Below are 26,769 nucleotides of genomic sequence, written 5' to 3' on the forward strand. Positions count from 1 at the left end.
GGGAGAGGAGGATGGGAGAGAGAGGAGGGGGAGAGAGAAGGTGAGGGAGGGAGAGAGAAAGGAGAGGAGAGAGAGAGGAAGGGAGAGAGAGAAGGGGGAAGGAAAGGAGGAGTAAGGGGCAGGGAGAAAGAGAGGGAGAAGAGAGGGACAGGTGATTGCGGGGAATTGAGGAGAGAGGAGAGAAAGAAAAGAGAGTGTGCATGTGTGTGAAAGAGAGATTTACACTCAGCAACTTCACTATCAGTTTGTCCACTTGGTTCATCAGCATTTAATATAAATACTTTAAAAATGCAGCGAAAAGCACTAAAATTAGAAAAAAATCTACTATTACAATCCACAATATGCCCGGAATTTGCTAATGACTGGATGAGCAATACCTGATTCAGTAGATATCGGACCTGGAGCTGGTACAGGAAAACTGCCTGTGGGAATGGGAAACAGAGGGTGATTAACAGACAGCGGGCAGGAAAAACAGCGCTCAACTGCCAGTGACCACCATCAGAGCGACAGAGAGAACCTGAGGGAACATAAAGAGAGCATTAAAGAGGGAGAAAGAGATGGGGGTAGGGGGGAAAGAGGGGGATGAGAGAGAGAAGGGGAAAGGGAGAGAGAGAACATGGGAAAGAGAGGGGTAAGACAGGGGCAGAGAGGGAGGGAGAGGGAAAGAGAGAGGGGGAGAGTGTAAGGGGAGAGAGAGGAAGATAAGAGGGGAAAAGAGGCTAAGAGAAGATATGAGAGAAAAGGGGGAGGGAGCTGACATTTCCCCCTCTTTTCCTCCATCTCTCTCTCTGCTCTCTTTCTCCCTCTGCTTTACTGTCTCTCTCCCTCTCTCTCATCCCCCTTCTTTTTCTCTCTTCTTCCTCTCTCTTTCCTTCCCTCACTCCTCTATCTCTCTCTCTCTCTCTCTCTCTCCCGCTCTTTCATCTCCACTATTAGGGCAGTGGACACTCCCGGTGCCAGCTTGGCTCAACGCCACAAGCTTGAGTGGGCTTGAGTCCCGCTCTAGGTTGACGCTTAGGTGCGGTAGTGAGGGAGTGCTGCACTGCCTCCGTCAGAGGCGCTATCAGAGAGGCAGAACCCAAATCACAGCCGGCTGGACGTTAAAGATCCAGCCTGACAATCTGGAAAAAGCTGAAAGTTCCCCCAGTCTCCTGGTCAAAAGGCAAATTAACCACTCATTGAAAAAGATGCTATTTATGGAATCAGAATCAGTAAACAGAGGGGACAGATCTAAGGATAACTGACAAAAGAAGCAGACAGAAGATAAGAAGAGCTTTTACACAGTAAATTGTTATGATTGGGAACGCCTGACCCGCGAGGGTGGAGGAAGCAGATTCAGTAATAATTTTTTTAAAGGGAGTTGGGTAAATGAAAAGGAAATGTTTGCAGGGCTCTGGGGAAAGAGCAGGAGAGTGGGACAAATTGGATAAGCTCTTTCACAGGGCATGATGGCCCGAATGGCTTCCTTCCGTGCTTTATTATTCCCTGTAAATGGCTGCCGCATTCATCTACATAGACGGCAAAAGCAATTCATTCAATCTGTAGCCGTTTGGGATATTCTGAGATACGACGAGATGTTTTACAAATTAAAAGATGTGTTACGTTGAATCCATTTAAAACTGCTTGGCGCATCTCTGCCATCTGCTGGTAGGGATTGGCACTACATAGAAAGGAAGTTTCCAATGCTTTTGGCTGGAGAATGAGAAAAGGCCACTCAGCCCATCAAACCATAGATAGTATAGGCTTGATCAAACTCACTTAAAATCCCCCCCCAGAGGAAAAGACGGGAAATCAGCAAAACTTATCTCACATTCTGCGCTGCACGTCATCATCCTGAACTCAAGACCTCCATTTGTCCCAGCAACAAAACTGAACTCAGCGGTTATGGGACATGAGCTGGCTGAGGGAAGGAATTGTTCAACACTCATTGTCAATAGCTTCTACCGTTGAAGTCTGCGAGCAAAATAATTCCCAACGAGCATGTACTGTTAATCCTACAACACCAGGAGCTGAGGAATGAATACTCACAGGAAGAGCAGGAATAAATATCTTCACATAAAGCTGGCATAATCTGGAAGAGAAGTTTATACATCAACACATGAACTCAACAGCTGGGCGTTAACATTCCATTCCTAGGAGCCCCGGAATTCGCACAAACCTTCTGCCCTTGTAACGCTGCATCTGGCGTGCAAACGTCCCAGGAAAATTGCAGCGCGAGAGAATTGCGCCATTAATCCTCCGCTCCGGAAGTTTCCTGGGATTTTGGTGTTGCTCTGCCAATACGCCTTTCAAACCCATGGAGAGCTTGCTCATCGTAACCTCATCCCACCCCCGACTCATGTCAATGACGATCGGAAGTTTCCTGAATTTCTTCAATTCTCCTTCCCGCTTGCACTGGATGTTGTTCAAATCGCAAAGTAATCGATTTGAGTAAAATGAAACCTCTGTCCTTTCTGGGCATATTTCATTTGTAGTGAAAACCCATTGAAACACGCCTTTAATCTTTACGCCTCAGGGTTAGTGTACGCTGGACATTAGCGCGCGGAGGGGCAAAAGGGAGAATGGGGAGGAAATCGGTTCAGGTCCGATTTCTGGGCCCAAAATGGCCGGGGGAGCTTACAGGAGCCTGAGGCCTAGTCCGAAATGTACCTCAGGCCTCACCTGAGTGAGTTGCGAGCACCGTCTGGACCTCCCTAGGCAGCTTGCTGTTTATTCTTCTCTCTGGATCAACGTGGGTGGAAGCAGCTGCCCCTCAAGTGGTTCGAAGAGGGGAAAATTTGAGTTGGCAGCAGGCCAGCGTAGTCCTGTGCCTCCAAAGGTCCATTTAAGGAACGTTGGCAAGGCGACAGACGGAACCAGAGAAACTGAACGGTGCAGCACGCAATCAAATCGAATGAGAAATTACTTAATTAGCTGCGAAGGACTTCAGTACATCCTGAGGTCGTGAAAGGTGCCGTCAATAGTAAATACAAGACTTCCTCCCTTTCAACCCATTAACAAATCTCCACAGATTTTGGAGGACACCGCCCAAGGAGCAATGGCCGCTCTCTGATGACCTAAAGTAATGGAACCTGTGCTTTATTCTTCAGACTGAAACACCCTCTACGATCGATCTCGGTTAGGGATTGGAAGGAGCGTCTGACCTGGCCACCTCAGGGTGCTGTTTGGTCCCCAGGAGGATTTTCTCCGTGTTAATGAAGAGGGCCCAGCAGGGACAGCAGAAGATGAAGAGAATGAGGACGCCTCTTTGGAGGATGATTCCAATCCGCTTCAGCTTTTTGCTGCCATAAGTCTGAAATGAGATTCAAATCGTTCTGCTCAGTGACAAAGTCAGAAAGCCTCCATCAGAACGTAAGCAATAGGAGCAGGTGGAGGCCATTGGGCCCCTCCAGCCTGTTGTGCCATTCAATGAGAACACAGCTGATTTCCACCTCAAATTCACCTGCCCGCCTGATTCCCATGTCCCTTGGATCCCCTTAGAATGTGTCGATCTCAGTCATAGAGCCATAGGGAGTTACACAGCACAGAAGCAGGCCCTTCGGCCCATCGTGTCCATGCCAGCCCTCAAGCACCTATCTATTCTAATCCCATTTTCCAGCACTTGGCCCATAGCCCTCAGTCTTGAACATGCTCAATGGCTGATCATCCACAGCTCTCCGGGGTAGAGATTTCCAAAGGGTCACCACCCTTGGAGTGAAGAAATCTTTCTTCAACTCAGTCCCGAGTGGCCATCCTTTTTATTCTATGACTGTGACCCCTGGTGCTAGATACCCCAGCCAGGGGGGAAACATCCTCCCAGTATCTACCCTGTGATACTCTCTGAGAATTTTCCAATAAGGGCACCTCTCATTCTTTAGAGCTGTGAAGAATATCAGCCCATTCTCCTTCATCTCTCCTCATTGGACAACCCTCTGATCCAAAAGGATGAGGAAGTGGCCATTCTGCCCGACCTGCCAGCCCTTCCACAGACTATTCAGTTCAAAGGCTCAAGGGCACATTTCACAACCTACACCTGTTTGGAACCCTGGATGATTTCTTTCTGCAGATGAGATGTGGAGGTCCCTGTATCACAGTCTCACAGTATCTTTACAGTGCAGGATGCCATTCGGCCCATCAAGTCTGCACTGGCTCCCTGAAAGAGCACTCCACCTAGTCCCACTCCCCTGACTTATCCCCTTATCACCAGGGAGGCAGAGGCAGTGGATTAGTGGTATTGTCACTGGGCTAATATTCCAGACACCCAGGGTAATACTCTGGGGATTCAGGGTTCGAATCCCACCACGGAAGATGGTGAAATTTGAATTCAATAAAAGTCTGATGATGACCATGAAACCATTGCCAAATGTTGTAAAAACCCATCTGGTTCACTAATGTCCCTTTAGGGAAGGAAATCTGCTGTCTTTACCTGGTCTGGCCTACATGTGCACAGTGATGTGGTTGACTCTTAAAATGCCCTCTGAACAAGGGCAGTTAGGAATAAGTGCTGGCCTAGCCAGTGACATCCACATCCCATGAACAAATAAAAAAGACCTTACACATTCTACCTTTTCAGGTAACAAACCAATTCCCTTCTGAATACCTCAACCAAACCTGCCTCAGCCACCACTTTCAGGAAGTCACTAGGTGAAAAACATTTTCCTCACATCACATTTATTCACATCACATTGACTCCTTTTGCCAATTATTTTAAATCTGTGCCCTATAGTTCTTGACGGCTTCTTGAATGGGAACAGATTTGAATTTACCCTGTCCATACCCCTCAGGATCTTGAATACCTCTATCAAGTCTCCTCTCAGCCTTCTTTTCTCCAAGGAAAACCTCTCCAATCTGTCCCCACAGCTAGTTTTTCATCCCAGGAATCATGTCGTGTCAGCCTTGGCTCAGTTGGCAGCGCACTCTCCTCTGGGTTCAACCCTGGCTCTCAAAGTACATAACCCAGGTTGACCCTGGAGCAGGAGTAGGCCATTCAGCCCCTTGAGCCTGCTCCACTATTTACTAAGATCACAGCTGATCATGGCATCTATCTGAAAAAGTGCAGGTGGTTTTCCTAATGTCTTGGCCAATGGTTCTTCCCCAGCACATATTGTTTTTTCATTCATTTACAGGATGTGGGCTTCACTGCATTTATTGCCCATCCCTAATTGCCCCTTGAGAAGGTGGTGGTGAGCTGCCTTCTTGATCCGCGACAGTCCATGCGGTGTAGGTACACCCACAGTGCTGCTATGGAGGGAGTTCCAGGATTTTGACCCAGTGACAGTGAAGGAACGGCGATATATTTCCAAATCAGGATGGTGAGTGACTTGGAGGAGAACTTCCAGGTGTTGGTGTTCCCATCTATCGGCTGCCCTTGTCCTGCTAGGTGGTAGCGGTCATGGGTTTGAAAGGTGCTGTCTAAGGAGCCTTGGTGAGTTTCTCCAGTGTATCTTGTAGATGGTATACACTGCTGCCACTGTGCGTTGGTGGTGGAGGGAGTGAACGTTTGTGGATGTGGTACCAATCAAGCGGGCTGCTTCGTCCTGGACAGTGTCAAACTTTTTGAGTGTTGTTGATGCTGCACTCATCCAGGCAAGTGGGGAGTATTCCATCACAAAAAAACTCAGATGGATTGGTAGTTCAGCGATTGAAGAATGGAGGTCATGTTTATCTACACCAGAATGGACCAGTTGGGCCAAATGGCTTGGTTGTGTGCTGCAAGTTCAATGTAATTATTTATTTATTGCAGGGGGAATTGAATGTAAAAATTGTGAAGTTATGCTTCATATATACAGGGTATTGGTGAGACCACATCTGAAGAACTGTGTAGAGTATTGGTCTCTTTATTTAAGGAAGGATGTAAATGCGTTGGAAGCAGTTCAGAGAAGGTTTACTAGACTAATGCCAGGAATGGGTGGGTTGTCTTATGAGGAAAGGATAGACAGGTTAGGCTTGTATCCACTGGAGTTTAGAAGAGTAAGAGGCAACTTAATTGAAACATATAAGATCCTGAGGGGCCTTGACAGGGTGGATGTGGAGAAGAAGTTTCCTCTTGTGGGAGAATCTAGAACTAGGGGGTCACTGTATAAAAATAAGGGGTCACCCATTTCAGACAGAGATAAGGAGAATGTTTTCTCTCTGAGGGTTGTGATTCTTTGGAACTCTCTTCCTCAAAAGGCAGTGGAAGCAGGGTCATTGAAGATTTTTAAGGCAGAAGTGGATAGATTCTTGAAAAGCAATGGGGGTGAAAGGTTATCAGGGGTAGGCGGGAATGTGGGGTTGGGGTTACAATCACATCAGCCATGATCTTATTGAATGGCGGGGCAGGCTCGTGGCCTACCCCTGCTCCGAACTCGTACGTTCTTATGTAATACATAACGGGCACCACAATTCACAAATAAGAAGTGCAATAATTATTGCCTGACACTTTTTGAAAGTGTTCATCCAATGTATATTATTTATTACATTTGATTTCAACAGGCCAACCAAGGGAGTTGAGAAGCAAGCCCTTTTCCTGCATCTACTTCCAGCCAGGAGCAGCAGTCTGACGGAGGAGGGCACTCACTCATTTTCTCGGGCATGGGGGCATTTTTAGGGGTTGGTGGTGGGCAAGTTTAAATAGAAAGCAGGGAGAAATAACTTGAAGAAAGAAGAAAGTTTAGGGCTCACATCACCAAATAATAACGGCCCGATCGGCTTTCACTACAAACTTAAAACACGATCAGTTGAGGTCGCTGCGGATTTGTGATCTGCGGATTTGTGATCTACAGTCATGTGATCCTGCCAGTGCCATCCCCTCACTGCAGCACGCGAGTGGGGTTAGAGATCACAGGTCGTTTTGGGATGAAATGGGCCGCTCGATCTCAACGTTTCGGAGGGAAAAGGCTCTGCTGTTTCCCCTTTACTGCACTCGCTGGGCCCCTTTCTCAAACTGGCTCCATTGTCGGACCTCAAGTGTCTTCCCTGACCACCCAGTCCACTCCCTCCACGTAAACAACCTGTTCGAATGGCACCCACCACAACGCTGCATTCACACCTATATATACCCCGAAAATGGATGCAGAAGAGGCCAGCAGGACTGGCTTTGCGAACGAAAAGGAAACATTTTCTCATTTTTCACCACGAGTCCCATTGAGGCAACTGTAGCGACGGAGATTTACCTGCGATATCAGTGTGTCACACGCCATGGACAGACCGGTTCCCACAGCAACGCCCGTCACGCTGATCACCTGAGCCACCATTTTGGAAAGGGAGGGGGCAGGAGAGACAATTAAAAGGAAAACAAAGCATTAAAAATAGTCACGGTAATCCATCCGCCCATCTCCTCACCTACCTTTTTCCATCTCAGAGCAGTGAGTACCTGCCCTGGTCAGGTCATTGGAGCTTTTGCGCCATGATGGATGTGTGCCCATTGAGGGTGCATTGCACTTCAGACTGACAACATGCCCACTCCTGCAAGCTCCTACATGTTTTGTTTGGGAGATTCTTAAGCATGAGGCTGGATTTTTGCATGGGAGAGAAACCTCAAGAACCAAAAGCAAAACAGTTCAAGGCCAAGGCCCACCCAGTGGCAAAAGGCAAGCAGCAAATGCAGGTCCCTCCAAAAAGGCCAGTGTCTAAACCACTACACCATGAACGCAGGTCCTGCCCAGAGCTGGATTGTCAGTGTAAAACCATTGGAAACCATCACTATATAATCCCAGGCTGATAGCATAATGGTTATGTTACTGGATTTCTACTGCATAGGCCTGGACTATTGATCAGAAGATGCAAACTCAAATCCTCCTGGGGAATTTAAATTGGATTAATTAATTTAAAAAATCTGGAATTGAAAGCTATCTCAGTAATGATGACCATGGAACTACTAGATAGCTTTAAAAAAACCATCTGATTCACCAATGTCCTTCAGGGAAGGAAACCTGCTTACATATGACTCCAGACCCACAGCAATGTAACTGCTGTAGGCAAGCCACACAGTTGCATTCAAGAAGGCAACAAGGGCAATGAGGAATGGACCATAAATGTTCGTCTTGCCAACAACACCCACATCCCATTAATAATTTTTTTTTTTAAAGAACCAAAATATTGCGGATATGCTGGGAATCTGAGAAAACAGAAAATGTTGGAAACTCTCCAACAGGTTAGGTAGCTTCTGTGGAGTGAGAAATAGAGTTAACATTTCAGGTTTAAGATGTCCCAACCCTCCACTGACCAGCCCCTACCCTTCCAAGAAGTGAAAGGATGGCGTCCATTACTCAACTTGTAAATGAAAAGACTTTTACAGGGAAACAGGATTTTGGAATAGTCAAGAAAATGTCCTATCTCCCCCGAGGGTTCATTGCTTCAATGAGCGTCTTGTACTTACCGATGTAGCAAGTGACACGGCGCCCAGTTCATATTTGCCAAGATGTCCACTGAATGCAGAGCTGATAAAATTAAGGCTGTAAATCATCACCTGTGACAGAATCTGTTAAAAGAAACTTACATTAAAATGAGTTGGAAGATCAAAAGATAGGCAAAAAATGATAGCAGCCGGGGCTAACTCGTTCATCTGCAGAAAAGAAACCCTATCGTTATCCAACTGTCTTAGTCCAAAGCTGTTGCTTCACCATCAGACCTCTAAGCAGCAAACATGCAATTGGACAGGCACCCCATTCACTGAACCATCACTCTCCCCCATTCATTGAACTGTCTCTACTTAGTGGGATTGTCACTGGACTACTAATCCAGAGACCCAGGGTAATGCTCTGGGGTATCTGGGTTTGAATCTCACCACGGCAGACATGGCCAAGCTGGACTCAAGGCCTGGCATATCCCCCACTCTACCATCACCACCGAGCTGTCCAAGTCCTAAAGGACATAGCTGCTCGCCTGGGTCTGTGGCAGGTGGTGAGGGAACCGGCAAGAGAGGAAAACACACTTAACGTCATCCTCACCAACTGCCTGCTGCAGACACATCTGTCCATGACAGTATTGGTAGGAGTAACCACTGTACAGTCCTTATGGAGATAAAGTCCCACCTTCACATTGAGGATACCCTCTGAAATGTTCTGTGGCACGACCACCGTGCTAAATGGGATAGATTTTGAACAGATCTAGCAACTCAAGACTGGGCATCCATGAGGTGCTGTGGGCCATCAGCAGCAGCAGAATTGTACTCAACCACAATCTATAACCTCATGGCCTGGCATAATCCCCCCACTCTACCATTACAATAAGACAGGGGATCAACCCTGGTTCAATGAAGAGTACAGGGGGGGGACATGCCAGGAGCATCACCAGGCATACCTAAAAATGAGGTCTCAACCTGGAGAAGTTACAACACAGGACTACTTGTGCACCAAACAGCGGAAGCAGCAAGCGATAGGCAGAGTTTATTCTGCAATCATTGATTGGGTTCTAAGCTCTGCAGTCCTGCCACATCCAGTCGTGAAAGGTGGTGGACAATTAAACAACTCACTGGAGCAGGAGGCTCCACAAATATCCCCATCCTCAATGGTGGGGGAGCCCAGCACATCAGTGCAAAAGATAAGGCTGAAGCATTCGCAACAATCATCAGCCAGAAGTGCCGAGTGGATGATCCATGTCGGCCTCTTCCTGAGGTCCCCAGCATCCCAGATGCCAGTCTTCAGCCAATTCAATTCACTCCACGTGATATCAAGAAATGGCTGAAGACACTGGATACTGCAAAGGCTATGGGGCCTGGCAATATTCCAGCAATAGTACTGAAGACTTGTGCTCCAGAACTTGCTGCACCCCTAGCCAAGCTGTTCCAGTACAGCTACAACACTGGCATCAACCCAGCTATGTGGAAAATTGCCCAGGTATGTCCTGTCCACAAAAAGCAGGACAAATCCAATCCGGCCAATTACCGCCCCATCAGTCTACTCTCGATCGTCAGTAAAGTAATGGAAGGGGTCATCAACATTGCTATCGAGCGGCACTTGCTTAGCAATAACCTGCTCACTGACACCCAGTTTGGGTTCCGCCAGGGTCACTCAGCCACTGACCTCATTACAGCCTGAGTGTGGCATCAAGAAACCCTAGCAAAACTGGAGTCAATGGGAATCGGGGGAAAACTCTCCGCTGGTTGGAGTCATACCTAGCACAAAGAAAGATGGTTGTGGCTGTTGGAGGTCAATCATCTCAGTTCCAGGACATCACTGCAGGAGTTCCTCAGGGTAGTGTCTTAGGCCCAACCATCTTCAGCTGCTTCATCAAAGACCTTCCTCCCATCATAAGGTCAGAAGTGGAGATGTTCACTGATGATTGCACAATGTTCAGCACCTTTTGTGACTCCTCAGATACTGAAGCAGTCCATGTCCAATTGCAGCAAGACCTGGACAATATCCAGGCTTGGGCTGACAAGTGGTAAGTAACATTTGCGCCACATAAGTGTCAGGCATTGACCATCACCAACAAGAGAGAATGCAACTATTGTCCCTTGACTTTCAATGGCATTACCATCACTGAATCCCCCACTATCAACATCCTAGGGACTACCATTGACCAGAAACTGAACTGGACTAGCCATATAAATACTGTGGCTACAAGAGTAGGTCAGAGGCTAGGAAACCTGCGGCAAGTAACTCACTTCATGACCCCCCAAAGCCTCTCCACCATCTACGGCACAAGTCTGGAGTGTGATGGATTACTCTCCACTTGCCTGGATGAGTGCAGCTCCAACAAAACTCAAGAAGCTGGGCACCATCCAGGATAAAGAAACCCGCTTGATTGGAACCCCTTCCACAAACATTCACTCGCTCCACCACCAACGCACAGTGGCAGCAGTGTGTACCATCTACAAGATGCAATTCAGGAACTCACCATGCCTCCTTAGACTGCACCTTCCAAACCCACAACTACTGCCATCTAGAAGGACAAGGGCAACAGATAGACGGGAACACCACCACCTGGAAGTTCCCCTCCAAGTCACTCACCATCCTGACTTGGAAATATATCGCCGTTCCTTCACTGTCGCTGGGTCAAAATCCTGAAACTCCCTCCCTAACAGCACTGTGGGTGTACCTACACCACATGGACTGCAGCGGTTCAAGAAGGCAGCTCAGCACCACCTTCTCAAGGGCAACAAGAGATGGGCAATAAGTGCTGGCCTAGCCAGTGATGCCCACATCCCATGAATAAAAAATACCCTCCCCCAATCAATGAAATCATCACTCTTCTCCATTCATTGAACTGTCACTCTCTCCAATTCATTGAACTACTCCCCCCTTTCCCTATTTCCATAACCTACTCCTGCCCTACAATCTTATAAGAATCTGTTTTCCTCTTCATCTATTAATGTATATAATATTGTTGGAAATTATGTTTTTTAAAAATAGAGGTTTAGTCTGTGTGTGTTAATTGGATTAAAGCCAGCTAGTCTGGCTGCTTTGATGTGTAGTAGTTTTGGAATGTGAACAGTAAGATAGAGTGCATTTGCATTTTGTTGAATACAGCATTCAAGAGGGGGAGTGAAATCTGGTACCTATCTAGCAGAGACCAAGCAATGTTTATATTGCTAATAAAATTGGTACTATGAAAGGGGTTTTATTGTTAGAAGAGGTGGAATTCAAAGGGGCTGGTGATACAATGCGAATTTACATTCAATGAGCTGTGTTGGGTATAACAGACAGCAGTTTCATGTGTGCAGGGCAGTGGCAATGTAAGATCAAAGCCTGTAAGCTTACCACTGTGTCTGCAAAGGAGCCAAAGTGAAAGGAACTTCATTTTGAATTTGTAAGGTGAAAATGCTTTGCCTGGTGTCTGGTTAAGTCTATGGGTTGCTGATGCCTTAATGGAGATTAGTTTGGGAATTTGTTAAAAGTTATGATAGTAGTAATTTGTAGCCATGTGTACATATATTTTAACCAGTGCAAATTAATAAATGTCTCATGTAATTTGAGATAAAAACCTCATGAGAACTGATGGTTTTATGCTTGAATTCAGAGTTGCATTTCAAACATACCAAATGAAAATATAGTTTATGACAGTTGTTTAAAGTTTCCCTCAGGGATTTTTAAATGACTCAGCTTTAACAACTGCTGTGTCAGAACACCTCCAATTCTGGCCTCCTGCCCATCCTCCATTCCCTTCACCCCATCACTGGTGGCCTTGTCTTCAGTCATCTAGTCCTAAACTCTGGAATTATTTTCCAAACTTCTCCACCCCTCTCTCCTCCTTTAAGACCCTTCTTAAAATCTGCACCCTCGATCAGCCAATCGGTCGCCTGTCCTAATATTTCCTTCTTTGCCTTGGCGTTAATTCTTGGGACGTTAACAGTGCTATATAAATGCAAGTTCATGTGAACAAGGAAGAAATGTATAAAACAGGGAATGCAAAGGCTGGGATTTTCCAGCTCCGTTGTGCCGGAACCCACTGTGCGAGGTTCAGCGGCCCAGCCAAAGGTCCACTGGGATTGGATGATCCCGGCAGTGGGCAGGGTCAGAAAATCCCACCCAAAGATTGAGCACGAATAATGCTTGAAGCAGAAATCTCCAGTGTGGCCTAAGGGTGAATAATACCTCCCAGGTATATGGGAATTTTTGATAACACTCTCTAACCCGGCACGAAACTCCGAGCTTCAGGACATGAAAAATAAACTTGCATTTATTCGTGACCTCAGGATGTCCCCAAGTGCCTTACAGTCACTTTTGGAGTGTAGCGACTGTAACGTAAGGAACGCAGCTGCCAATTTGCACACAGCAAGATCTCACAAGCAACCGTGCAATAGTGACCAGTTAACCTGTTTGGATCGGTATCGTAAAAACAGCGTACCTTTAGAAATATTCCCCAACTGGCGACTTCAACGTCCTTCATGATATGTGAGACATTGCTGAGGGCTACGACATAAACCCCGGGCGCTCTTCTGACAGTCATGCAAAGGCCCCCCTGAGACCGTCGAGGTCAGCAGACATCTGCCTTAAAGTTGCTTCACTTACCAGTGGTCCAGCCAGCAGAAACAGCTGTTTGACTTCCTCCCGGACAACAGCTGGAAAGCAACGGGAAAGGATACCGCCACTGAGCGTGACCCGAGGGACATTTCCAGCTGCTGATCCTTGCTCCTGGTCATCCATTTCAGTCTCGAGAAGCTTTCTCCAATGCGCCAGAGGGGTCAGAGCTCACACCAGCTCCTCTCTGTGTCGCAATCCAGTCTTTGGCTGCTGGCAGGGGAGGCAGGAGGACGACAGACGATGGGGAGGGAGACAGAGGTGAGTGAAGGGAAGGGGGAGAGTGAAAAGAAGCAAGGGGGGGGACGTAGGAGTGTCTGGAGGAGGAGGAGGGAGCTGAGGTGGGGTTGGTGGGCAGTTGTTGAATGATACACAAAAAGGAGGGGGAATAAATGTGGTTTAAACTTGAAGGAAGATTTTACAAGTGACTAAACCTGATATAAAAACATATTTGTCTCTTCTCTTTCACTGTTTCCAAGGCAAATCTCCACACTTCCCCTCGAGTCTCCTGGATGGTCCCAACGACTGACTATTGTCCCGCTGGGTCAAACACGGAGCTGGTTACTTAACCAGACGGACAGCTTCTGAGGCATGGACCAAGGAGGGAAGTTAGGAAGGTCAGAACACTGACAGAGAGGCTCAAGGCTCAGAGGAGAAGCTTTCCCTTAATTCAATCAGGTTTAATTTTTTTCCTGCTCTCATTAGAGGAAGCAGATATTACATTCCTTGGATTCTAAAAATGAGAGAGAGAGAGAGAGGGGGGGGGAGGAATTCATTGCCTTCAACTAGTTAGATTCATGGGATGAGAGGAGAGGTTGAGTAAATTGGGCCTATATTCCCTAGAGTTTACAGGAATGAGAGACGATCTCAGTGAAATATATAAAATTCTCAGTGGGCTTGAGAGGGTAGATGCTGAGAGGCTGTTTCCCCTGGCTGGGGAGTCTAGAACTAGGGAGGGGTGGGGTAGGGGGTGTCACAGTCACAGTCTGAGGTCAAGGAGTTGGCCATTTTGGACTGAAATGAGGAGCGATTCCTTCGCTCAGTGGGTTGTGAATCACGCAATTTTCTAATTCAGAGAGTTGCGGGTGCTCGGTCGACAAATATATTTAAGACTGAGACTGATAGATTTTGGAGAATAAGGGAATCAAAAGATTGGGCGGGAAAGTAGAGTTGAGTTAAAGTTCAGCAGGCTCGAGGGGCCTTGTGGCCTACTCCCACTCCTACCTCTTTTGTTCAGGTTTTAAGCCATTTTTACATGAGCCTTGGCTTGAACAGTGACAGCAATAGGGTCAGGAGTTACCATGGCAACTTGACCCTGCCCTGGCATCCCGTGTATAGGCAGGAGTCAAGAGTCAGAACCAAAATTCACATCAGCACAAACTCCGAACTCAAAAAGAGACAAATCCTCTCAAGGGGAATGAGGAGGAGCGTGTGAGGGGGAGGAAAAGTCAAAGACATGGGACAAAGACATCGCCTTCAGAACACAGGAGATTTGGAACCTTCTTGAGTTACACTAAACTTTAAAAACAAATAATTAAAATTCAAGTACACGAAAGAGCTCAACTGCACTTTTGTGTCATGCTGAACAAATGTGGCTTACTTTTGCCGAATCACGCTCTGGTTTTTAAGGTGTGGATTTTTAAGAGAAAACTTTTAATTTCTTATGAATTGGGAGGGGTGGTGAAGGTGAGTAACACTGAAACGTTGGGGGCCAACAGGAAAGTCACCGCAGCATGGGGGGGGGGGCCATTCGGTCCATTGAGCCTATGCTGGCTCTCTATTCAGTAATCCATTCAGTCCCATTCCACCCCACCCCAGCTCTATCCCCGTGGCCCTGCAAGTTTATTTCCACCAGGTGCCCGCCCAGTTTCCTTTTGAAACCATTCATCGTCTCCACCTTCGTAAACACCGAGTTCCAGGTCGCTATCCCTCGCTGCGTTAAAAAGTTCTTCCCCACATCCTCACCTGCACCTCTCGCCCAAAACCTTGAATGTCTTATCCGCTCACAGGAGCAGCTTTTTGAGTGGAATTAGACTGGGCAGCTTGTAGCTGTAAAAGCTTCAGTCAAGGGAGAAGTAGGCACGAGGGATATGTTCAGAAGGTGGGCTTGATCTCAAATGAAAGGAGCGGCTATTAAGCCTAATGGCTTTTTCCTGTTGTTAGCAATTGTGTCCTGACCCAGCTCAGTTGGACACTGCAGTTCACTGTTAGGGGAGCTATGCGTGAAATGGGTCAATTTGCCTGTAGCCAACATCCAATAATGCCATCGCTTGTTCGCTTTTTATGAATGGCTGCATTGTATAATCATTGCTGCCCAGAGTCATGTGCTGACCTACTCAGGGCATGGTTACAAACAAACTTACTGCTTAAATAATGGCACAGACCAGCACTCAAGTCACGTCGATCCTCACCTTTCCACTTTGAGCAGGGTCCCAGGAGCTCCCCCGAGTGACTGAGTTGATAATTGCATCGCCTGGTGTAGCCCCGAACACAGGCAGATTTATAGGACCATCGATCACAGCCTGTTCAGAACACGGGTGTCCATGCCAGCCAAGACAAAGCTATCCTGCCTATCCCACTTTCCAGCCCTTGGTCCCCAGTGTTTCAGGTTAAGGCACTTAAAATGCATACAATTTTTTTTTGATGTGATGAGGGTTTCTGCCTCTATCACCCTTTCAGGCAGCGAGTTCCAGACCCTCACAACCCTCAGAGTGAAAAAATTCTTCCTCAACTCCCCTCTAATCCTTCCACCAATTATTTTAAATCTCTGCCCCCTGTTTATTGACCTTTCTGCTAAGTCATAGATCCTTTAGTTTCCTCTGGTTTCATCTGTTGGTTTACTGTTAGACTTGTACTCTCTATCCTTCCAGTCATGGCCTGTTTTTCATTTCCCATAATAGTGGCTTCTTCTTTTGTCTCGTCTCTACTCTTTGATTTACCACATCTTCCCTAATTTGATCCTTTGCCCCCACTACTTAGTTTAAAACCCTCCCGACTTCCCCAATTACCCAGACCACAAGAACACCGGCCCCAGCATGGTTCAGGTGTAGACTGTCCCAACGGTACAGATCCCATTTTCCCCAGTGCTGGTGCCAGTGGCCTACAAACCGGAACCCACTTCTCCCTCACCAGGCTTTGAGCCACACATTCATCTCCTGATTTGTCCTATGCCAATTTGCAACTTCTCCAATCTATCTTCATCAGCATCATAATCGTTAGGTTATGCAGTCCCCTGAGCGTTAGATATTCTAGAACAGGGTAAGGAGACAAAATATTCAGATATGGAGGAATTCTGTCCTTGGTAATGTGCTAGTTAGATTGTTAATTTGTGCAACCTTCACTCAGTGGACCTTTCAGCCGGAATGAATCTTATTTCATAGTTGTGAACAATCCAAAGACCCATATACACACACACACACACACCGACCGACACTTCATGCCCTATGGGTATGTGGTAACCCCAAAAATGTCTCATGTCACTAATGTCGACAAGAGCAATCAAACTAAACCTCATATTTATAAAGCATCTTTAGCCTAATAAAATGCCCACGGTGCTTCACAGGACAATTATAAAAAAAATAATCTGATACTGAGCTACATAAGGAGGTGTTAGGCCAGATGGTCAAAAGCTTCGTCAAGGAGGTTAGTTTTAAGGAGCGTCTTAAAGGAAGAAAACAAGGTAGAGAATCACTTTCTGTATTTGCACAACATTCTAAAAACATGGTACAAACGTTGATTTAAATCACTCAATCTGAACACTACCAAAGCTCAGCTCCATAACCTACCTATAGGAGGATGGAACTTCTATCAGTATAGAAGTAATAAACCTAGTGTTGATTGAACTGTTTAATTAATGTCACATTCAAAAGACAGACAGCAGTTTTAGTGCAATCACTTTAGTGTAGAACATTTCGTGTAGATATGCTAATGCTATATGTCAGATTCCACATCACCCTGGTATTTGCTGACCTGCATTGACAAGCAGTCCAGCAATGCATCAATTTTACTGATGGGTGAGATTAAAATTGGGGAGTCTCAAGAGACCAGAATTACACGAACGCAGGTATCTCGGGGAGGTTGTAGGAGGGATTTGAAAACAAGGATGACAGTTTTTTTTAAAATGAGGCATTGCTTAACCAGAGGTCAGTGTAGGTCAGTGAGCACGGGGGTGACGGGTGAAAGGGACTTCAGACAGGGGCAGCAGAGTTTTTTTTAATGACCTCAAGTTTACAGGGGGTAGAATGCGGGAGGCCAACCAGGAGAGCATTGGGATAGGCAGGCCTAAAGGTAACAAAGACATGGATGAGGGTTTCAGCAGCAGATGGAGCGGAGACAGGGACCAAGTGAGGTGGAAATAGGTGGTCTGAGTGGTGGCGCTGACTTTCAGATGGAAGCTCATCTTGGGGTCAATTACGGACAGACTGGTTCAGCCTCAGACAGTCACCAGGGAGAGGGGTCTGCAGATAGAGAACAAGTTTGTGGTGTAACTGAAGACAATGACCTCAGTCTTCCCAATAATTAATTGGGGCTCATCCAGTGTTGGATGTCAGATAAGGAGTCTGATCATTTAGAGACAAAGACAGATGAGCTTATCCAATCACATATTCACGCCATCACCAAGATCACCTATTTCCACTTCCGTAACATCGCCAGACTTCACCGGTTGTATTTTTATAATTGTTTTTCTTCATTCATGGGGTGTGGGTGTCGCTGACTAGGCTAACATTTATTGCCCATTCCTAATTGCCCTTTAGAAGGTGGTGATGAGCTGCTTTCTTGAGCCGCTGCAGTCCATGTGATGTAGGTACACCCACAGTGCTGTTAGGAAGGGAGCTCCAGGATTTTGACCCAGTGATAGTGAAGGAACGGCGATATATTTCCAAGTCAGGATGGTAAGTGATTTGGAGAGAAACATCCAGGTGGTGGTGTTCCCATGTGTCTGCTGCCCTTGGTAGTGGTCCTAGATGGTAGTGGTCGTGGATTTGGAAGGTGCTATCTAAGGAGCCTTGGTGAGTTACTGTAGTGCATCTTGTAAATGGTACACACTGCTGCTACTGTGCGTCGGTGGTGGAGGGAGTGAATGTTTGTGGATGTGGTGCTAATCAAGCAGGCTGCTTTGTCCTGGGCAGTGTTAAGCTTCTTAAGTTTTGTGGGAGCTGCACTCATCCAGGCAAGTGAAGAGTATTCCATCACACTCCTGATTTTTGCCTTCTAGATGGTGGACAGGCTTTGGGGAGTCAGGAGGTGAGTTACTCGCTGCAGGATTCCTAGCCTCTGACCTGCTCTTATAGCCACAATATTTATATAGCTAGTCCAGTTCAGTTTCTGGTCAATGGTAGTCCCCAGGATGTTGAAAGTGGGGGATTCAGTGATGTTAATGCCATTCAATGTCAAGGGTCAATGGTTAGATTCTCTCTTGTTGGAGATTGTCACTGTCTGGCACTTATGTGGTGTGAATGTTACTTGCCACTTGTCAGCCCAAGCCTGGATATTGTCCAGGTCTTGCTGCATTTGGACATGGACTGCTTCAGTATTTGAGGAGTCACGAATGGCACTGAACATTGTGCAATCATCAGCGAACATCCCCACTTCTGACCTTATGATGGAAGGAAGGTCATTGCTGAAGCAGCTGAAGATGGTTGGACCTAATGAAATAAAAACACCAATCACTCATCAGGGATTGGGTAAAACATTGGTGTGTTCATTTATTTAGGCTAGACACATATGAACAACTATACAAAGGTAGAAAGCTTGAAGACAGCAGCAGCAGAGCTGTGTGTGCCATGTTCTGCTCACAAGCCAAAGTGAAACTGACACTGGATCATATCACATACTTCCCTTCTAGTGATATCATGCTGCTATCTCTTAAAGGAACATCACAAATCCCCCTTTCTTTTTAAAGATATTTTCCTCCCTTCCAAAGAAGTATAACTTATTTACAATACATGTTCATGTTTAGTTGCCATTACGTAGGACTGCTGAATCTATGGGCAGAATTTTCTGCCTACCGGGCGGGCGAGGAGCCGATCCCCACCAGAGATGCGGGGTCTGCCGCCATTTTAAGTGGGCGGGCCAATTAAGGCCCACCCAGCGTGACGCCCAGCAGGAAGCGCTATGTGCTTCCTGTTGGGGGGGGATTCCCCAAAATCGAGAGTGTGCTCTTTCGCACATGTGCATGAAAGAGCGCACATCTCCCTGAGGCTAAGTGCCGCCTCAGGGAGATCGCTGAAAGTTGTTCAAACATTAAAAATAGAAAAATAAAAAAATCCTTAACACGTCCCCTTCATGTGACAATGTCATACGAGATGGGAGATGTTAATAAATTTCACTAAAACTTTATTAAAGTTTTTTAAACTCCACATGAAACCTCATCCCGCCGGTGGATGAGGTCTCATGTTTTTTCTATTGCCCGCCGGGGCTCCTGGCCTGCCCGCCAGCCTTAATGTTGGACGGGCAGGGCCTTCAATTGTTCTAATTATCCTGTCAATGGCCTCAATTGGCCATTGACAGGTCGGCGGGCCCGCAGCTGATTTCGCTGTGCACCCGCCTTCCTGAAAATTTAAATGGGGCGGGATGACGTCGGGGGTTCCACCTGACGTCATCCCGCGTATCAGCGAGCGGGCTCCGCCTCCTGCTCGCCAACAGCAAAATCCAGCCCTCTGAGTCTGTAAAGCATAAAGGGTAATCTGCTGGTACGGCCAGATCTTGTAATGGTAACCTTGTCTGGTGGTTTCTTTAATTGCTCACAGTGACCTGCGGGATTGACGTTCTCGGATATTGTTCCTGGTTGCGTTTGGGATCTTGTCCTCAATGCATTGGGACTGCATGGTGGTTGAGCAGCTGGAACGGATCTGAACTGTCCTCGGTTACGCCTCACCCTTGTGCCTTTGTGTGTGTCACAACATCCTAGGACCTTGGTTCCAAACAAATCCTTTGTCACCTCAGCTGTACCTCCTGTGGGATCCTGGATGCGAATTTGTTGTCTCAACTGTAAAGGTGACAATTCTGTGCCTGTCACCTGCTCTTGCAGTTTTAAAAGTTTATTTCTAGTTTCTGACCAGAGTAGCCAATTAACGGCCAGCCAGCGTAAAACGTGTGCTGAGAGACTGAGTGCTGCCAGGGTGGGGGCAGGAGTGCGAGCGCTGAAGTTTGGACATGCGCAGGGGGTGCGCTCATTGAAAGTTCCCTGAAGAGACACAGCTGCCTCAGGGAGCTGAAGGATTTAAAAATTAAAAATAAAGATTTGAAAAATAAGAGAAACATGTCCCCACATGCGACTCTGTCACATGAACAGGGACATGTTAAAAATGAGTTTTAAAAATGCTTAGCAGTTTTTTCTTCACTGTTGGAAACCTCATCCCTCCCGTGGATGAGGTTTCGCAATCCAATTAAGGCCCACCCAGCGTGACGCCCAGCAGGAAGCGCTATGTGCTTCCTGTTGGGGGGGGATTCCCCAAAATCGAGAGTGTGCTCTTTCGCACATGTGCATGAAAGAGCGCACATCTCCCTGAGGCTAAGTGCCGCCTCAGGGAGATCGCTGAAAGTTGTTCAAACATTAAAAATAGAAAAATAAAAAAATCCTTAACACGTCCCCTTCATGTGACAATGTCATACGAGATGGGAGATGTTAATAAATTTCACTAAAACTTTATTAAAGTTTTTTAAACTCCACATGAAACCTCATCCCGCCGGTGGATGAGGTCTCATGTTTTTTCTATTGCCCGCCGGGGCTCCTGGCCTGCCCGCCAGCCTTAATGTTGGACGGGCAGGGCCTTCAATTGTTCTAATTATCCTGTCAATGGCCTCAATTGGCCATTGACAGGTCGGCGGGCCCGCAGCTGATTTCGCTGTGCACCCGCCTTCCTGAAAATTTAAATGGGGCGGGATGACGTCGGGGGTTCCACCTGACGTCATCCCGCGTATCAGCGAGCGGGCCCCGCCTCCTGCTCGCCAACAGCAAAATCCAGCCCTCTGAGTCTGTAAAGCATAAAGGGTAATCTGCTGGTACGGCCAGATCTTGTAATGGTAACCTTGTCTGGTGGTTTCTTTAATTGCTCACAGTGACCTGCGGGATTGACGTTCTCGGATATTGTTCCTGGTTGCGTTTGGGATCTTGTCCTCAATGCATTGGGACTGCATGGTGGTTGAGCAGCTGGAACGGATCTGAACTGTCCTCGGATACGCCTCACCCTTGTGCCTTTGTGTGTGTCACAACATCCTAGGACCTTGGTTCCAAACAAATCCTTTGTCACCTCAGCTGTACCTCCTGTGGGATCCTGGATGCGAATTTGTTGTCTCAACTGTAAAGGTGACAATTCTGTGCCTGTCACCTGCTCTTGCAGTTTTAAAAGTTTATTTCTAGTTTCTGACCAGAGTAGCCAATTAACGGCCAGCCAGCGTAAAACGTGTGCTGAGAGACTGAGTGCTGCCAGGGTGGGGGCAGGAGTGCGAGCGCTGAAGTTTGGACATGCGCAGGGGGTGCGCTCATTGAAAGTTCCCTGAAGAGACACAGCTGCCTCAGGGAGCTGAAGGATTTAAAAATTAAAAATAAAGATTTGAAAAATAAGAGAAACATGTCCCCACATGCGACTCTGTCACATGAACAGGGACATGTTAAAAATGAGTTTTAAAAATGCTTAGCAGTTTTTTCTTCACTGTTGGAAACCTCATCCCTCCCGTGGATGAGGTTTCGCAATAAATGCAAAGGCCGCCTGGTCTATTCGACCGCCCGCCAACCATAAGGTTGGACGGGCAGTGAAAAAATCGACTTAATTACCAGCTTAAGGGCCTAAATAGGCCCCTTAATTGCCGGCGGGTGTGCTGCTGACTTTTGCACGTTCGCGCGCCCGCCAACCGAAATATCGGGCGAGTGCGCAATGATGTGGGGACGCTCGCCTGACATCATCGCACGCTCTCTCACGCTTGAGCGTGTCGGACGACTGCCCGCACACCAAGCTGAAAATCCAGTCCTAGGGACTTCACCATGCAAATCATTCATTCAGCTAGGCTGTTAGATCTAGCGTAGTGGAGAAGAAGTAGTGGTGTGATTGATATTCTACTTCTCGCATATCCTGAAATGGCTTACCATTGTAGAACGTTATCCATAATGACATGTCTAGGCCCACCAAATAAACTGAAAATAGTAGTGTGCGCGACAGCTATGCTTGACGTATATTGCAATTGTCAAATAATGGGATACTCAATAAAGTAGTCGATGATGACGACGACGTCAGCGCCATGGACATGAAAGAGGTCGGATGTGATTTTGGACCATATATGGGTTCGAATTTCACGTGTAACCAGTGCTCCTTTGTGCTGACTGGGCAGATGCTCTTGACATGCCTCGCACTCTTGGCGACAACTTCAATGTCATTGTTCATACCCAGCCAGTAGACTGACTCTCGTGCAAGTCTTCTAGTCTAGTCTATGCCCATGTGTGACTGACAAAGTTGTTGAAGAATATCAGGATGCAAAGATTCCGATATGATGACCTGCCCACCTTTAAAAATGACTCCCCAGGAAATGCCTAGCTCGTCCCGATAAGGCCAAAATGGTCTCACGTATCCGTGGACATGCTGAATTGAATCAGTCCATCCTTCAATGATGGTTTTCCACAGTTTCTATAATGTTGAATCTTCACTGTTTCTGCTTGTAGCTGCTGGCATTGCACAAAATGTACCAGATCAGGTGACGGAATTGCAATCTCCTGCAAGTGCAACTTTGTGGCTCCCTTGAAACTGCCAATTTTGTCAAAACGTTCTGGATATTTTGACCTTGGGTCGTGCACTGAGGTGATAGTACTACCACCGGAGGTTGATCTGACTAATTCCATGGATTATCACTAGATTGCAGTCACACCTGCGATCGCTGGGTCTTTAGTCTCCACGATGCAGAGCATCTGACACCCAGGGGGATTGATTGTACTTGCACGCCAGGCCTATAGAACCTGCACATGGAATCAGTGTAAGGTGGTACACAGAGTTTCACAGCAGCAGGTTTTGCCATGGTCTTCGATGTCTGTGGATACATGTCTTTAAGAATTTGCAGAGGTAGTATGCTGGCTTTTGCCCTTGTGAATCTTGGCCAATAACGAATAGCCACCAACTTTCTTAGGACAGATAATTTGAATCTTGGCAAATACTTTGAACAGTGTGAGAGTGTCTATGATTTCCATGTGATTGGCAGCTTGAAACCTGTGTTTATTGCTCTTCGTCTTGTTGTGCACATCATTGTCATTTTCCTGTTTGTCAATCACCTCATGTATATGTTTCTGACGGGATGTCAGTTGATAATCCTTATTGCTTTAAGGGATAGCAGCATGCCATCACTAGAAGGGAACTGTGTCATGTGATCCAATCTCCATTTCATGAGTGAGGGAAAGGCAAACGAAAAAAAATAAACAAAACTGTCATAAAATCGGGCCGGAGAAGGTTGTGATTATAACTGGTGGTTCCAGGAGTTCCAGAACAATAAATTAAATAAAACAAGGAGGAAGGTCAAACGCATATTGTCAAAATGTCCACAAAATTCCCCAATTTGAATTGGGATGTAGCTGATCTACTAGATTTAGGTGTGTCTGAATCAGACAAGCCAGCCATAAAAATTCACCTAGCAATTGGGAATGAAGGTCTACAAAGGCTAAACTTATCAGGATTAACAGCAGAAGAGCTAAAGGATCCCTAAAAGATATGGACTACATTGGAAGACCAGTTCAGAATCAGGCCAAACTTCCGTCTTCATCGACTAGAGTTCATGTCATTTCCACAACAGCCTACAGAATCCATAGGCCATTTCAGCAGCAGATGCAGAGAAAAGGGAACGTACTGTGATTTTGCAAATGCAGATCTAGCAGACAGAATTGGTGAGTTGGTGATCGCATGCACTCCCATGGATGCATCCCAGGGAGATCTGCTAGACAAGCCCAAAATGTATAGCATCGAAGAGCTACTCAAGGATGGATGCAAGTAGGAAGTGATCTTTACAGGTTGACAAAGCGCACACATCCTAAGCACAACCCAAATTGGTGATGTGCTCACTAAACACAACCAAACCTAACAAAACGTGGAAGGTGTGGCTTTCTGTATGCGCCCTGGAAACGCCCAGTTTTTAATCAATTCTCCAAAGCATGTGGCAGAAAGGACCATTGACAGCAGCAGTGCACCACAGCAAAGGTTGGTGCAGCTACAAAGAGCCGTGCATTGATCCAAACCGTACACAACTGGACCCTTCACGCTGCTGGCATGCATTGCGCAAAAATCCTTTAAAGGCATATTACAACGTCACCCCTGCCTCAGCTCATCCGCTGCTCAATCCCTCATCCACGCCTTCATTATCTGTAGACTCGACTATTCCAACACACTCTTGGCCGGCCCCCTACATTCTACCTGTGTAAACTTGAGGTCATCCCAAACTCTGCTGACCGTGTCTGAACTCGCAGAAAATCCCATTCACCTATCACCCTTACGCTCACTGACCTACACCGCCTCCTGGTTAAGCGTGCTTGTTTTCAAATCCCTCCATGGTCGAAAGGGGTGATGCGTAGGCAGATCTGGGTGTTGTCAGCGTAAATGTGAAGACTGAGTCCACAGAAGTTCAATCACACTTTCTTTTTAATGCTACAGCCTTTGCTCAGACACAGCTCTATTTTGCTGATGTGAGGATGTGTCAGGGTGAATTTCTGTTTCTAAACTACAGGGAAAGAGCAAGTGGTTTAAAGGGAGAAACCTGTCACTATATCGAACATTAAACCCTTGGGATCAAATCTGAATAAACACTTTAAAATAAAGCAGGAAGACAAAGACCAAAGATCAAAGATCAGCAAAAACAACATGTAAAACTGCCCAATCAATAAATTTCGTTCAGATACTGGAAGTGTTTTCTCCCAACAGAGAACTGTCTGATAAAAACAAAAAGCTAAAAGCTACTGCGGATGCTGGAAATCCAAAAAACAGAATTACCTGGAAAAACTCAGCAGGTCTGGCAGCATCGGTGGAGAAGAAAACAGTTGACGTTTCGCGTCCTCATGACCCTTCGGCAGAACTGAAGTATAGTTAGGAGAGAGGTGAAATATAAGCTGGTCTAAGGTGGGGGGGTGGGGGGAGAGAGTTGTTGAGGTGGAATGTTCTGCCTGCCTGAGGGATGCAAGCTGGAAATTCCTGCCTTGGTGTTCTGCAATTATTCTGCCTTGGGACTTCTGAGAGGAGTTTGAATGCTGAGGCAGGAGAGATGGAATGGAAACACAGAGTCATCTTACCACACCCTTGACTTCTCTTGGGGACCCTTATTCGCATAATGCTTTGCAGCTGAATTCCTCCCCCAATCATAACATCCCAGTTTGAGTGACACAGCTTTCCTCTGAGGGCTAGAGCGCAGAGATGAACGAAGAGGGCTACACAGAAAAGTAGGTGAGCACGTGGGTGAAGTGAGCCTCCCGGATGACTTACCTACCGTTCTGAATTCAATTGACCTTAACCCACACTTACAAAAAAAGAAACAGAGTCTGGGCAACAATAAAGTGGGAAGATATCAAATCTGTTGGCCGCAACCTTAGTGGGGGTCAGTCGGCATTCTTCTGTAGAGGTCGGGGGATACAGCTTCCTCTTTGGTTGCAAATGGTTGACGAGCACAAACTGTGTAAGCCAAGACGAGCGCTTCCCTTTTCTCACGTTCCCTCTCAAACGCATTTGAAAAATCATCGAACATAAAACCTTTCACGAACCAGCATATATCAAGCAATGTCACAGAAAGAAAAAAATTGTCTTATGGTCTTATCGGGGAGAAGGCGGGAGAATGGGGTTGAGAAACTTATCAGCCATGATTGAAGGGCGGAGCAGACTCGATGGGCCGAATGGCCTAATTTCTGCTCCTATGTCTTATGGTCTTAAAGCAAAGCTGGAAAAATGAAAAGCTTGATACCATGGTGTATTTGAAGAGTGCTAACCTTGATTAACACAAGTGAAAATGGGGTTAGCACCAAAACAAAAACCTGCCGCATTTAATCAGTCCACAACCGGGGAGTAACTAGAGTTTAACTATCTAAAAACATTGTTACAAATGCACAGAACCATTTGCTGGTTATACAGGGGCAGAGTGGTCACCTTCTTAGCAAATCTTAAAAGTGACATTCAAAAGCTTTTAGAACTTCTCCACCGTGCTCCCCAAAGAAGCAGTTCGATTTTTTAACAACCATCTTGAAGACCCAAAAAGGCATATCCCATTGAAACATACAAGATTCTGAAGGGGGTTTGATAGGGTCGATGCCAAGAGATTGTTTCCCCAGGTCGGGGAGTCTAAAACACGGGGGGCACAGTCTCAGGATAAGGGGCCGATCATCTAGGGCTGAGATGAGGAGAAATTACTTCGCTCGCAGGGTTGTGAATCTTTGGAATTCTCTACCCCAGAGGGTTGTGGACGCTCCATCGTTGAATATGTTTAAGGCTGGGATGGACAGATTTTTGGTGTCTCAGGGAATTAAGGGATATGGGAAGCAGGCGGGAAAGTGGAAGTGGAGCCCAAGATCAGCCACGATCGTATCGAATGGCGGGGCAGGCTCGATGGGCCGGGTGGTCTACTCCTGCTCCTGTTTCTTGTGCTCTTGGAGCACAGTTGGCAGAAACTCACCATGACGGTCAAATGTGATCAGGAGGCGTGGCCTGATGTCTGGGCGGGGCTATCTTCGAGCACCACGGTTTTAACAAAATGCAAAAGATCACGGAAAATAGGTTTGCGCTGAACATAATTTGCGTTTAAATTTCCATTATCGTTTGCAGTGTTTTGGCCAAATTGTACCAAGAAAACCCAGCATAACTGAGAGAAACTCCAAATGCATTTTAGTCTTAGAAGTGAC

The 26,769-nt window shown here is 46.6% G+C and overlaps 1 protein-coding gene across 1 annotated transcript in view; it reads right to left on the reverse strand.

The window, feature by feature from the left end:
• The window catches only part of LOC144684293 (multidrug and toxin extrusion protein 1-like), a 14,983-nt gene extending 1,934 nt beyond the window's left edge, over window positions 1-13,049 (reverse strand). Inside the window, exons 1-6 of the mRNA XM_078547921.1 lie at window positions 12,915-13,049; window positions 8,339-8,440; window positions 7,134-7,202; window positions 3,144-3,292; window positions 2,029-2,071; window positions 378-422 (exon numbers count right to left, since the gene is read on the reverse strand). Coding sequence (XP_078404047.1) covers window positions 378-422; window positions 2,029-2,071; window positions 3,144-3,292; window positions 7,134-7,202; window positions 8,339-8,440; window positions 12,915-13,049 — 543 coding nt within the window. The remainder of the gene's footprint in view (window positions 1-377; window positions 423-2,028; window positions 2,072-3,143; window positions 3,293-7,133; window positions 7,203-8,338; window positions 8,441-12,914) is intronic.
• Window positions 13,050-26,769: the final 13,720 nt, after the last annotated feature.

Source organism: Cetorhinus maximus, chromosome 9, assembly GCF_964194155.1.
Source record: "Cetorhinus maximus chromosome 9, sCetMax3.hap1.1, whole genome shotgun sequence".
Classification (NCBI taxonomy): domain Eukaryota; kingdom Metazoa; phylum Chordata; class Chondrichthyes; order Lamniformes; family Cetorhinidae; genus Cetorhinus; species Cetorhinus maximus.